Source organism: Conger conger, chromosome 6 (assembly GCF_963514075.1).
Source record: "Conger conger chromosome 6, fConCon1.1, whole genome shotgun sequence".
NCBI classification, from domain to species: Eukaryota; Metazoa; Chordata; class Actinopteri; order Anguilliformes; family Congridae; genus Conger; species Conger conger.
This window is the reverse complement of record NC_083765.1, coordinates 2,884,162-2,899,184: the sequence shown is the minus strand read 5'-3', so window position 1 is coordinate 2,899,184 and position 15,023 is coordinate 2,884,162. Positions and strand designations below refer to the sequence as shown.

General features: G+C 44.2%; 1 protein-coding gene across 1 annotated transcript; it reads left to right on the top strand.

Moving 5' to 3' along the window:
* The first annotated feature begins 1,700 nt into the window (after nucleotides 1–1,700).
* LOC133130284 (zinc finger protein 501-like) lies at nucleotides 1,701–5,339 on the top strand. Its single transcript, XM_061244753.1, has 2 exons — nucleotides 1,701–3,272; nucleotides 3,457–5,339. The coding sequence occupies exon 1, from the start codon at nucleotides 1,823–1,825 to the stop codon at nucleotides 3,179–3,181; it is 1,359 nt and encodes a 452-aa protein (XP_061100737.1). The 5' UTR covers nucleotides 1,701–1,822; the 3' UTR covers nucleotides 3,182–3,272; nucleotides 3,457–5,339.
* The last annotated feature ends 9,684 nt before the right edge of the window (nucleotides 5,340–15,023 follow it).

Below are 15,023 nucleotides of genomic sequence, written 5' to 3'. Positions count from 1 at the left end.
AAACGTCAGGTAAGCATTAGCCGGCCTTTAACGTCTTTACTAGACTTTAGCCAGCTAGATGGCTAAATTGAGTGTCGCATTGCTAGTGTTGTGTAGGCTAACTACCAAACAAGTTCACTTTGCAGTCCGCGGGTAACGTGAAGAGCGAGGAAAAGTTGTCCATTATTTGTGTTTAGGAAGATTGTTCTCAGGATTATCATCATGCGAACACACCGTAGACACATTAAAATATAGGCTACCCACATCATATTACTCTTAAACCTATATGATACGTACCTGTATAGGATATCATAACGTTTTACACCCTGCCCACTTTATTAGGTATTTAATAGACTTATTTTATTTACTTATTGGTCTTCTGCTGCTGTAGTCCAACCACTTCCATGTTCGATGTGTCTGTTCAGAGATGCTCTTCTGCATACCACTGTTGTAACGCGTGGTTATTTGAGTTTCTGTCGCCTGCCCGTCAGCTTGAACCAGTCTGTCTGGCGTTTTAAGTAGCCTATTCTATTATAAGAGTGAAAATCTGAACACGTGTTTTTGGATTTCCGGTATATTGTTGCTATATCATCCAGTCAAGAAAATAGCAAATAGCATATATATATATATATATATATATATATATATATATATATATATATATATATATATATATATGTGTGTGTGTGTGTGTGTGTGTGTGTGTGTGTGTTTGAAATCTGGCCCCCTTGAGGGAGCCCTTTGTCTTAAAAAAATATATTTTTGCAAGCCTTGTTTTTTTTTTTTATATTAGAGCTAAAAAAAAAAAGTTAATGGGAACTGCTGTTGAAGCCACTGTATGTTAACTATGGAAATATCGAACAATGTTACTTGTTCTTAATGTCACTTAGATCACATTTCTTCCAGATTTTGGTCAAAGTGGTTAAAGTGCCTAATAATGTGCTCACTGAGTTTTTTTCACAGCGGATGCTGGGCTAAGAGGACATTAGAGAGAATTATGCGACTAGTTATGCATTTTTGCAACATTCAAAATCTAATGTAAATATGGCCGAATATGAACATTTAAAATGCTATTGCCTATTTATGAGTGTGTTGGGTAGCTCTGTGACAATAGGTTGTATCAATTTGGCCTTGCCAGCGAGGTACACCGATGATCAAATCCTGGCTAATTAATGTGATGTTAATGGCGCTGTTATTGAAGAATGTTTTTAACCCCTCAGGTCATAGCTGCAGAAAGATTACGTCTCCATGCAGGGGGTCAGAGAGTGGTCACAGCCGGCTGTCATAGAGACTCGCACGACTGCACCAGAGCCAGGCGGAGAACTGTGCCCCCTCTTCAAATAACGGAGAGTGTTACTGCAGCACTGCAGTCTGCAGAGCAGATCTCACACGTCTGGACAGTAGATCTCACATCTGGACAGTAGATCTGGACAGTAGATCTCACACATCTGGACAGTAGATCTGGACAGTAGATCTGAACAGTAGATCTCACACATCTGGACAGTAGATCTGGACAGTAGATCTCACACATCTGGACAGTAGATCTGGACAGTAGATCTCACACATCTGGACAGTAGATCTGGACAGTAGATCTCACACATCTGGACAGTAGATCTGGACAGTAGATCTCACACATCTGGACAGTAGATCTGGACAGTAGATCTCACACATCTGGACAGTAGATCTGGACAGTAGATCTCACATCTGGACAGTAGATCTGGACAGTAGATCTCACACATCTGGACAGTAGATCTGGACAGTAGATCTCACATCTGGACAGTAGATCTCACACATCTGGACAGTAGATCTGGCACATCTGGACAGTTGATCCGGACAGCAGGCCATGGAGTCGCTCAGCTCCACCAAAGGGCTTTTTTCCCCTGCTGTTACAGTGGGCGCGGTAAAGACGGAGGGGGCAGAACTGGACTGTTCTGCCTCCGAGGCTTTGGACCCGGCCGGGCCGTGCAGCGAGAGGCCCAGGGGTGTGGAAGACGCTGCCGGGACCAGCCTCGGCTTGAACATTGTAAAGGTTGAGCCGGAAGAACTGGACTGTATCAAGCGTGAACAACTCGCCAATGACCTAATCAAAGCGGAAACTGCAGAGCGAGGCTTTGTGAAACCGGACGAAGTTGCCGTCGGTGAGCCTGGTGACCATTCTATCGGCCCGGCGCACGGTGAACCCCACCTGTGGATCCCCCACGTTGAGAACGGGACGCACGGTCGACAGGTGTATTCGGTGGAGATCCCGTATTTCTGCACTGTGTGCAGCGAGACGTTTTGCGATTTCCAAAGTTTAAAAGACCACCAGCGACTTCACACGGGCGAGAAAACGCACATCTGCACAGAATGTGGGAAGAATTTCAAGTCCTCAAAAATCCTTGTGATACACAAGCGCATTCACACTGGAGAGAAACCATACAGTTGCACTGACTGTGGAAAGAGTTTTGGGCGGTTAGGAAGCTTAAAGACTCATCAACGAATTCACACAGGAGAGAAACCGTACTCCTGCGCAGAATGTGGTAGATGTTTCAATCAACTAGAGCACTTAAAGTCACATTATCAAATTCACACCGGAAAGAAACCATACCCTTGTACACAGTGTGGGATGAATTTCGGCCATTTAGGAACCTTAAGAAATCACTTGCGCACTCACACGGGAGAGAAACCGTACTCTTGTGCAGAGTGCGGAAAGAGTTTTTCGCAGTTGGGAACCTTAAAGACTCATCAGCGTATTCATTCAGGAGAGAAACCGCACTCTTGCTCAGAATGTGGGCGGCGCTTCAATCAGTTGGAACACTTGCGGACTCATCAGAGAACTCACACCGGAGAGAAACCGTATCCTTGCAAGGACTGTGGGAAATGCTTTAACCAGCTGGAGCACTTGCGAACACACCTGCGAACTCACACGGGGGAGAAGCCGTACTCCTGCACCGAATGCGGAAAGAGTTTCGGCGCATTCGGAACTTTCAGAGACCACCAGAAAATCCACACCGGAGAGAAACCGTACGTTTGCACCGAGTGTGGAAAGAGCTTCAAACAGATGGAAAGCTTGACGAGGCACCAGAGGACTCACACCGGGGAGAAACCGTACGGCTGCTCCGTCTGCGGAAAGCGGTTCAGTCAGTCGTGGAACCTGAAGGTTCATCAGCGGAATCACAAGAAAGAGCCCGCTGAACCCAGGAGTGCTGACAGTGTTCAGTGACTGAACGCCACACGAGCAAAGGCCTCCCACTGTGCACTCTGTCGGGCGGCCTGTAGCGTAGTGGTTAAGGTAAAGGACTGGGACACACAAGGTTGGTGGTTCTAGTCAAATCAACTGTAAGTCGCTTTGGATAAAAGAGTCAGCTAAGTAGCTAATTATTATTATATTATGATCCCGTAGAGGTGCTTGTAAAATTATGCCGGGACAGATCTGGTGTCTCCAGCCTTATAGATAAATGCTCAAGGAACTGTCAACTAATGGAGCTTTTGTTTCAGACACTTAAGTCCGCGGCAGTCGTGAAACGGACACTTAACGCCGCCAAGACAGACGCCCGGCGGGCAGACCAAGCGGCCAAACCCAGGCCTCGTTTCTGAGGCTCACTTCCTGGTCTTGATGATGGTGCTCTCTAGCGCCAGTGGGTCTGGACCCAGAACGGGTGTTCCAGCCAGCAGATTCAATGCAAGTCTATGATAATAGTACTGTCAAAATATGAAGTCAATAATTTGTGTTGTCTAATGTCTCCCCATGTGCGGACTGAAGGTGTTGTGTTATTTGGACAGTATTTTAAAGGTTCCATTTTGTGGGAACTTATATTTCCTTTGCTATGTGGATTATGAATGAGTTGAAGGTGCTATACAGACACTGTGAAAGTATCAAAACGCACAGTCCCAGAAGAAATCCCAAAAAAAAAAAAACCCTGTTCACAAGCCCATGTTGAAGTCACTGGGTGACGTCACAGACACTTAGTCCATGTTTTCTACAGTCTGTGGAGCAGACGTGTGTGGTATCGACTAATCACTGTGTTTTTCTAGAGCAGGGGCGCACTGCAAGGGCCTAACCATTTCAGGACTTTCTGTCAACTTCTGTTCTTAATTAACTCAACTGTTTCTGACGTTTCATTGGAATGCAGACTGTAACTGCATCCGAAAGATTTTACTGTGCTCAGGTAGACCTTCCGGAGTGTATCAGTTATGCATTGGATAGGCCTGTCAGAAAACTGAAACTCGTAATTGGTTGGAACAAAGAGAGCTCCAGGGTGTGCCGATTTACGTTTTTGCTTTAAAATCGGGCAGAAACCATTCAGACCCACGAAACCCATGCGAGGGGAGTTTGCTGTGGTATTGTGTAACTGTGTAATTAACTGCTTTAATTGATCGATTAAGTGCTGAGTAACGACACATCCAGTACTCAACATGGCCACCACGCGAGATCCAGTGTTTGTAACTGTCGAGTGGCCAGACAAAGTGGTATTCTCTAACCAATCAGGTGCCAGCAGTGTTCTGTGTGGCATTGATCCGTAACAGCTGGCTTTTCAGAAAATTAGTGTAGAAGTAAAAAGGAGAAATTTTGGGGTGTCGACCATTTTCTGACTGGATATTTGATTGACAGTGTATGTCATAGAGGTAACTTGAAAAGGGAACTGTGACATCACGATTGGGGCGGGGCCAGAGTGGACTATTAAAAGCTTCTTTTATTTTTATTTTCAAAAATGTATAGGGCAGAATTTAATGCCAAAATGATATTTCATAAATGTTGAAATAATGGCATGGATTAAATGTTAAACTCTTCAAACATTTTGGGGGGGGGGGGGCGACATGGCTCAGGCAGTAAGAGCAGTTGTCTGGCAGTCGGAGGGTTGCCGGTTCAATCCCCCGCCCGAGCTGTGTCGAAGTGTCCCTGAGCAAGAAGCACCTAACCCCCAAATGCTCCTGACGAGCTGGTCGGCGCCTTGCATGGCAGCCAATCGCCGTCGGTGTGTGAGTGTGCGTATGAATGGGTGAATGGAGAAGCATCAATTGTACAGCGCTTTGGATAAAGGCACTATATAAATGCAGACCAATTTACCTTTTATTTTTCCACCTTAAAAACATAATTTGGAGGTTTTCTATGGAGGAGGCTGGATGGTGGGCTGTGATATCATTGTATCTTATGATTATAGAAGAAGATTATAGATTATAGAAGAAATCACTGGTTGTGACAAGTTTCTGTAAATGTATTTACAGTTCACTGTTTTTTGTTCTGCGGATTGATGTATATGCGCTAAGTTTATCTAGTTTGTTTTATATATATATGTATATACACTGTATATGTGCATGAAATGTAATCTATATTCCATAGACGAATATGTTGGAAAGAAGTGTTGAACACTTTAACATGTTCTGGGCTGTATGTGTACTCTGTGTACATATTTTAGCCCAAACTCAAATAAAATCAAAATCAACTCAAAGTCTCTGTGACAGTTTTGGGATATGTACATTAAGATTTCCACAGCTGATGCTGGTCTGTGCTTAAATTCTGTGGACTAACATGACCCCTTTAGTTTATGTGAAATCACACACACACACACACTCTGACACACACACACTCACACTCTGACACACACACACACTCACACTCTGACACACACACACACACTCACACTCTCACACACTCACACTCACACTCTGACACACACACACACTCTGACACACACACACACACACTCACACACTCCTGCAGCTCTATGGCACACTCCCATTTTCAACAATAAGCTCTTGAACTGGAAGAGATTCGGGGAGGCATTTCTGAAGCCTCCTGCATTCTCTCTCTCCCTCTCTGAATCACTCTCCCCCACTCTCTCTCCCTCTGAATCACTCTCTCCCACTCTCTCCCTCTGAATCACTCTCTCCCCCACTCTCTCTCCCTCTGAATCACTCTCTCCCTCTCTCTCCCTCCCTCTCTCTCTCAGGATAATAATGAACACAATAATAATAATATATATATTACATACACACGTATATACACATACACATACAGTGCATCTGGAAAGTATTCACAGCGCTTCACTTTTCCCACATTTTGTTATATGTTACAGCCAAAATTGAATAAATTATTTTTTTTCCCCTCAAAATTCTACACACAACACCCCATAATGACAACATGAAATAAGTTTTTTTGCTGCCAAAGGTGCATCAACAAAGTATTGAGCAAAGGCCGTGAATACTTATGTACACCTCTTTTTTTTTTACACCTCTGCTGGTGGAATGGCCGCGCCTGTACTGTTCTCGGCTGCTTGTCGTCTCCGCTTGCTGCCGTGTCTGTTTGTCCTGTCTCTGTTCTTGTCAATATGTTTGCAGAGCGTACAATCTATCATTACCTATGATCGTCAAACACTACTTGAGATTGGTGCCTCGGTAGTGGATTCATCCACTCGTCACCCCGAGGAAAGGAGTTCTTACCGCATCCCTGAAGGAACTTGGGATCCGCGCTGCAATCGCCTCCGAGGCAAGCGAGCCAGGAGGCGGGGAAGACGTGCAGGGGTCTCGGTGAAGTTGAGGAGGCTCGCCCGCTCTCGTTCGCTGTCGGCACCCCCTGGTTCTTCGGCGCGAGGCAGAGTGTTTTCCCGGTGTCTGCGGCCGTTAGCTCGGGCAGCTACAGTAGGCGGAGCTGCTGGGCCATCAAGTTGTCATCAAGTTGTTGAGTTCATCAAGTTGTCGCCCAATCGCCAACAAATCATTAATATTAAATGATCTATTCATCTCCAAAGACTTGGACTTTCTGCTTCTCACAGAGACTTGGCAAAAAAGCGAGGAATATGAATCTTTTAACGAACTATGCCCTTTCTTCCACCTGCGCCCCCAGGACCACGGGTCGAGGTGGGGGTCTAGCCGCGGTGTACAAGAACTGTTTTTCAGCTCGGAGGGTGAGCTCTGGAACTTTTCCCTCGTTTGAACTGTTGATGACTAAAGTCGGATGTTCTAACTCGTTTTATTGTATTTAATTTTATCGCCCTCCTGGTGCAAACAGTTCTTTTCTGTCTGATTTCAGTGACGTTTTAGCTTCCATCATTAAATTTGAGAGAGTCTTAATGCTTGGAGATTTTAATGTGCACGTAAATGACATCACTGACAGATTTACTGTTAATTTTCTTAATATCACTGAATCGTTTAATTTTACTCAACATGTGTCCGGCCCTACGCACATTAGGGGTAATACGCTGGACCTTGTTTTCACACTTGGTTTAGACATTGATAGCGTTTGCATTGAGGAGCTGCTTGTGTCAGACCATAATTGTATATTTTTTAATTTATCTTTTAACACCGATTGTCAAACCGGTAAGCGAGTGAAGTGCTCGCGCATGTTAAATCGTTCTTCTGCAGATAAATTCTCCACTGCTTTTGACAGCTGCGTAGGTCTAGTGCAGCCTCCGCATGTTAATGTTGACTGTTTGGTCCGCTCTTTTAATTTGCGTTGCTCCGTCATTTTAGATGAAGTCGCTCCCTTGAAAACCAGATCTTTGCCCTCTTTAATTTCATCCCCCTGGTTAAATGACGATATTCGTTGTTTTAGACGCAAATGTCGGAGAATGGAGCGCTTGTGGATTTCCACCAAGCTCCAGGTTCATCGCATTTACCTAAAATAACTTTTAGCTGAATTTAACAGCATGGTTAAGGACGCAAGGGCCAAGTATTTCGCCAATCTTATCTCTTCTAGTAGGCGAAATCCAAAAGTCCTTTTTGACACAATTAATAACATTGTCAGCTCTGCACCTCCTGCTGTACATGTTTTTTCTAATAGGGACTGCAGTAATTTTCTTTCGTTTTTTGTGGACAAGGTTGCTAGTGTCACGTCTGGAATCATCATCCTTTTCCTCCACCCTTCCTGTATGTCCTACCCAACAGTCTATTCTGAGTTGTTTTTCTCCCATCTCCCTGCAAGACCTATCTGATCTAGTGAGCTCTATGAAATCTTCCTCCGGCCCTTTAGACATCTTACCAACGTCTATGTTGAAAGATGTTATTAGCTCAGTAGGTCCGTGTTTGGTCTCTATCATCAATCACTCGCTGGAATCTGGTTGCGTCCCCTCCTATTTTAAACAGGCAGTTGCCCAGCCGCTCCTTAAAAAACCTAACTTAGACCCATCTCTTCCCAAGAACTACAGGCCTATATCCAAGCTGCCTTTTGTTTCAAATTTTTTTGAAAAAATAGTTGCCTATCAGCTCACTAATGTTTTAAATCACCACAACATTCTTGACAAATTCCAGTCTGGTTTTCGCCAGTAGCACTCAACAGAAACGGCTCTTCTCAGAGTTTCAGATGACATAACGATGTCCTCTGATGCTGGTGACTGCTCTATCCTGGTGCTGCTGGACCTCAGTGCAGCTTTTGATACTGTGGATCACCGCATTCTGATAGACAGGCTTAGTGAGTGGGTGGGTGTCTCTGGGAGCGCTCTAGATTGGTTCTCATCTTATCTCTCTGATAGGAGTTTTTCCCTGGCTGTTGGCCCCGACAAATCTGAGTCTGCTGCCTTATCCTGTGGTGTCCCTCAAGGTTCTGTCCTGGGTCCGATTTTGTTTGCTCTGTACATGCTTCCTTTAGCTGTCATTATAAGCAAATTCAAAGGTATTTCATACCATTGCTATGCAGACGACATTCAGTTATATCTTTCTTTTAAACCTGACAGGATTGATAAACTTATTGTACTGCATGACTGTTTGTCTGCTATTAAGGACTGGATGGCCAGTAACTTTCTTCAGTTAAATGCAGACAAAACTGAAGTCCTCATCATTGCTGCTGATAATATTGTTTCTTATGTTGTAAATTGTATTGGGTCTCTTAAATCAAATGTGCGCTCGGAATTGAGAAATCTTGGTGTTATCTTTGATCAGGCTATGCATCTTGACAAGCACATTAAGTCTTTGTCCCGCGCATGTTTTTTCCACCTTAGAAGCATTACTAAACTCAGGTCGATTGTATCACACTCTGAGCTGGAAATGATTATTCATGCTTTTATTTCATCACGCCTGGACTATTGTAACTCGATTTTTACCTGCCTCAGCAAATCATCTCTAGACCCCCTACAACTGGTCCAAAATGCTGCTGCCAGGCTGCTGACCAGGTCCAGGAGGTCATGTCACATCACTCCAATCTTGGTCTCCTTACACTGGCTACCTGTCAATTTTAGGATCCAGTTCAAGGTTCTTGTCATCACATATAGAGCCCTCCATGGTCAGGCACCTGCTTACCTTCGTGATCTCCTCCACCCATATGTTGCCAGCAGGTCTCTGAGGTCTTCTGACCAGGGCTTACTGGTTGTCCCTCGCACTAGGCTCAAAACTAAGGGTGACCGAGCCTTCGAATCGGTGGCACCTAAATTGTGGAATTCTCTTCCACCGGAATTAATAGCTGCGGCGTCTGTGGAAATTTTTAAAAAGCAGCTAAAGTCACATCTTTTCAGACGGGCTTTCATCTAGCCATTTTTGTGACTGTATTTCCATTTATTTCATGTTCGTTTATTCGTGATTTGTTGGTTTTATTGACTGTTCTTAGTTTCTTAGTTTTTTTTTAAATAAATGTGCAAAAATCTCTCAAAAACTTCTTTCATGTTGTCACTATGGGGTGTTGTGTGTAGAATTTTGTGGGAAAAAAAGAATTTATTCCATTTTGGAATAAGGCTGTAACATAACAAAATGTGGGAAAAGTAAAGCGCTGTGAATATTTTCCGGATGCACTGTAACATATAATTAGATAGAAATTGTTCTAACATACTAATAAAAAACGAATCTAACAATAACAGTTTATATAACAGGTAAATTCTATGTCAATATGTCTCTGTGTGTATGTGTGTGTGTGTGTGTGTGTGTGTGTGTGTGTGTTTGTGAATTGTAGTATTGTATGTTTGTTTTGTCCCTCACTGTCTCTGAGTATGTGACATTCAGACACATATTTTACTGCAATATGTGCAGTTGGTCCCTCCCCCAAGACTATCGGCAGTTGGTTGCTCTCTTCCAGATGGAGAAAGTTGGGGATATGTTTTTTAAATTTATAAAAATATTTTTCTCTAATATTATTGTATTTTTCATATTTTAGAAGAAAGTGCACCTCCATTTCAACCTTTCGACCACATATCCTCTGTTCTTTTGGTAGCCAGGACTTTTTATGCCTACCTTTTTCAATGGCTAGGTTGTGGTCACTGAGTCTGTACTTGGTAAGGAGTCGTCTCTGCTTCATATCTCGGACAGTCACAAGATTTGTATTCTCGTTTTTGTTGCAGGCATAGGATTCTCCACAAGGGGGAGCTATTGGCAGACGAAAGCGGTGCTTTGCGTCAGTGACTCCTGACCTGCAGTGGCTGAATTGTGAGTGCTGTGTGGGCAGGTTTTTTTCTTGTGCACTTTTTGGTTTTTAGGTTTTAGGTCAGAGTAGGGCATCCATCTGTAGACAACAACCAGCATACACAGGGGCCCCAGGACTGAGTTTGAGCACCACTGGACTAAAGCATGGACAGTCATAATAACATAATACCAATTAGCAGCCTGTTGATTTGCTTCAGTCTTTAATCAGTTTTTAAAAAAGTCTCTTCATCATTTGCGCGACAGCACAATGTGAATATGGGACTTCTATTATTTAGATCATGCATAGCTATTTCTGACAATATATCTGAAGTGGGTAAATCATCCCTCAAAACAGGAAACATGTAATTGAGACAAATGAACAGTTTATTAAAACGATGGGATTGCAGTTGTGGTTGGAACAAAAACCAGCATACACAGGGGCCCCAGGACTGAGTTTGAGCACCACTGGACTAAAGCATGGACAGTCTCAAATACACACTGTATTTATAGCTGGGATGGGCAACTCCAGTCCTGGAGGGCCAGTGTGTATGCAGGATTATAGCTGGGAAGGGCAACTCCAATCCTGCAGGGCCAGTGTGTAGCAGGATTTTGATGCCACCAGTTACCCTGGCTCAATCAGCTAATTATCCATATGAAATATAACCGATTCACTCATAAATTAGACAACAATAAAAATGTTCCAAGACAAGAACATTCATCAGCCACCTCAGTCTTTAGTCTGTGGCTAAAACCTCACATCTGGCTTGTGTCCTGCCAACTGTATGCATTTTAGTTTTGAGGTTTGTTTTTTTATGTCTTGATAATAAATCCCTTTTTGTACAGTTTTTTTTTTTGTTGCAGAAAATTACTTTAAACTTTGAAATTAGCTTTGTTTTGCTGACTTTTGTTGTTCCGTCCAGAGTGTGCTTGCCATGTTATTGTGTCATGGGTGAGATGTGGGACGTAACAGGGGAGATGTGGGGAGATTCCAGTGGGAAAAATATCTCCCGTAATTCACCCTGGGACACGGGCATTTTTCATGTCAAGTTTTATGTTGACACAGGAAAGTACCACAATTTCTTCCGTTTGGTTTCACTTTTCATTGCTTTGTGTATCTCATAACTGCTGTAAGAGCCCTCTCTCTCAAACTCACAGTGTAGTACACTGCAGTCAGCACATGCTTTAAATACCTTCCGGAGGTAAGGCTCCCTTGGCACTAACGAGGACCAGGTGACAATAATAAAGACCCCTGGTGGTCACGACCGATACTACCTCCCAACCCTGACACATTCTCAAGGTCTGCCTTTATTTAACTTTTTTTTCTAAAACAAATAGTCATTCTAAAGGCCCTCCCACACCAAACAGGATTCGGATTGCGGTGCGAAAATGCGGGAAAAAAGCGAATGCGAAAATTCCGCACACAAGGTGTCCACACCAGGTGCGGTGCGATGTTTTTATATTTCGCGTTCTATTTCGCGCTGCTTTCGCGCCGTGACTGTCAGTCACGAGAGTGTCATCAGTAAAGATGTCGTCAAGTCACGAAGATCTCATCGTGATTGATATGTTAGTGAATAACAAAAAAAGGAAGTATTGGGTTCACCCCTTGTTGGAGTCATGTGAGTGAAAATGTTACATTGGCCTACTTCCATTTACTGGACTATTGCACGAGACTTGTCTTTTCTCATCTGACGCTGTATTGTCTGGTTGTATTCGAGTTACTGATACTGTCTCACGTGTAATGGGTATTGGGGTGGATCCAGTAATTACCGCGAGGCCCAGAATGTAGGCGTAGCCAACTGCACATGACTTTCTGGATTCCACGCAACGGCACAGATGGTGAAAAGAAAAGAAAATGTAAAGATTAATAAACTTACCTATATCATAAGACTTCTGTAGCCATCTTGAATGATACATTTCTTGTAATGTTTTCAATCACTTTCATTTTCCTCCAGGAGCCGTGGAGTGGAGGGCAGGCAGCAGGGAAAAGCGTCCCGTTCAGGAAACGCAGAATAAAGCAGCTAATCACACAGAGCTCACTGAGCAGCACAGGACCAGACGCGGTGTTTGGGAGGTCAGTGGACTGGAACCTGCACTTAAAACAGAGCCAGAGACAGAGAGTGCCAAGACCCTTCAGCACACAGGATGTGAGCAGAGCACAGGAAGACTCCACAGTTCCTGTCCTGAGTACTTAACGTGTGAGAGAACTAGTCAACTGAGGACTTTCTGTACACAGGGGGCTGGAGAAACAGAGGCTGATGTTGCCTCCTGCTCTTATGCTACAGAAAGCAGCTCTGAGAGCCTGTCCATTCACTCAGGGCTGCAGTCACTTCCTCCCCCAGGGAAAGGTGCTGGCAGTAATCTGTCATTGGGGCCTCTTGATGGGAAACTAGAGGCTGTAATGATAGACTCACCGTCTGAAGAACAGGCTGAGATGCACTCTGCATGGAATGAAGAGACCATTTCAGAAAATACTCCAGCACAACACAGATATTACAGAAAGGAGAGACCATTTAGCTGCCAACAGTGTGGAAAGAGCTTTGTTCATTTATCTCATTTTACTGTTCACAAGAGAGTCCACACAGGAGAGAAACCATACAGGTGCACAATGTGTTCACAGACATTTTCACATTCAGGTAGTTTTAATAGACATTACAGAATTCACACAGGAGAGTCAGGTAATCTTAGAAACCATCAAAGGCTTCACAGTGGAGAGAGACCATTTAGATGCACATATTGTGGTCAGTGTTTTTCTGAGTCAATATCGGACATTTAATTTAAAGGTTTTGGTTCCCAATCCCCATTCTCCAACAAACACTCAGGACAGGTGTTTCCCTGCTGAGACAGCTGTTAACTGGTTGACCAGTTAGACCAGCTTAAGCTATTAGCTGGTATTTCAAGCTGGCCATCGCTGGATAAAAATAATAAAAAAATTAAACACACACCAGGCTTCTCATTGCAGTTTAACAAAGACGATCAAAACATATTTAATGTGCCCCTTTACTGTGTGTGTGTGTGTGTGTGTGTGTGTGTGTGTGTGTGTGTGTGTGTGTGTGTGAGTGAGTGAGTGAGTGTGTGTGTGTGTGTGTGTGTGAGTGAGTGAGTGAGTGTGAGTGTGTGTGTGTGTGTGTGTGTGTGTGTGAGTGAGTGAGTGAGTGAGTGAGTGTGTGTGTGTGTGTGTGTGAGTGAGTGAGTGTGTGTGTGTGTGTGTGTGTGAGTGTGTGTGTGTGAGTGAGTGAGTGAGTGTGTGTGTGTGTGTGTGTGTGTGTGTGTGTGTGCTATTGTTCGCTTTTTTCTGAAGAGACGACTCAGTAATGAAAGTTTATTCCACCCGCCGACCGTCTGTGGATGAGTCCGGAGCGAGAGTCTCTCTCTCGAGCACGAGCACATATGGGGAGAGATGAGCGGAGTGTGTGTCTGTGTGGGGCTGAGTCAACAGCAGTGATCACTGACAGGAAACAACAGTGTCTGATTAACTCCATCATTTCCATTTCCACTCTGCCACCTTCACGAGGTCACGATGCATTTTACAGCAGACGGCCAACACAACACAACACGTCACCAAGTCCCCTGTGAGGCGTTAAAGGTGCAGCCCCAAGTGTGCTGCTCCAGCTGACTCCTCTGCCCTGCCTTCAGTCTTGTGTGATTTCTTACTCATTTGGTGGATGCTTTTGTTAAATGTTACATTCCAGGTATTTTGCTGACACTTGCAGTTACTCGATTGGTTGTTCAGCGCGCACGGTCAGCTGTTACTAGGCAAAATCAGACCTGACAGGTTTTCATCGGTTTTACTTTCATTTTTGCATTGAAATTAGAACTATATCAATCAATTAGTAAATCTTTACTGATTGATTAGCCAAGTTAATCCAACCAAATGCAATACATGAGCTTTACATTTGAAAAAAAAATATTATTATTATTATTATTAAAATACATTTTTTTATTAAAGTTATAGAGTAAAGGAATGAAAAAGACAGCAAAGCTTTTATTTTAAATAACTGCAGTTATTTATCTGACATTCAAAGTGACTTTAAGTTGCCCATCAGATAGAGAAGGCCTGTACCCTGTGTACAAAAAGACGACACGCTGCTCCAGACGACACGCTGCCCCAGACTACACGCTGCTCCAGACGACACGCTGCCCCAGACTACACGCTGCTCCAGACTACACGCTGCTCCAGGCTACACGCTGCTCCAGACTACACGCTGCTCCAGACTACACGCTGCTCCAGACTACACGCTGCTCCAGACTACACGCTGCTCCAGACTACACGCTGCTCCAGACTACACGCTGCTCCAGGCTACACGCTGCTCCAGACTACACGCTGCTCCAGGCTACACGCTGCTCCAGACTACACGCTGCTCCAGACTACACGCTGCTCCAGACTACACGCTGCTCCAGGCTACACGCTGCTCCAGACTACACGCTGCTCCAGACTACACGCTGCCCCAGGCAGTGCTGGGCCACCATGACACTCGAGTGCAACTGTGCAAGCACCAGGATGAAGTCAAATGGAGTCAATGCATTTAATGAGGTGCAATAACTAGCTGTAGTTATGAGGTTATTAGGCTGTTAATCTTCCGATTGCAAAGGGAAGTAAGCATGATGTGTCTTTCGTCTTTCCTTGGCCGACCACGGCGTCTACGGTCCTCAACGTTGCCCGTTTCTTTGTGCTTCTTCAGCAGAGCTTGGACAGCACATCTGGAAAACCCTGTCTCCCTTGAATGCCATGGTGTATGATTTCTGAC

Excerpts from the sequence above, each read along its gene's own strand:
- LOC133130284 (XM_061244753.1), top strand. The coding sequence starts at position 1,823 with ATGGAGTCGCTCAGCTCCACCAAAGGGCTTTTTTCCCCTGCTGTTACA.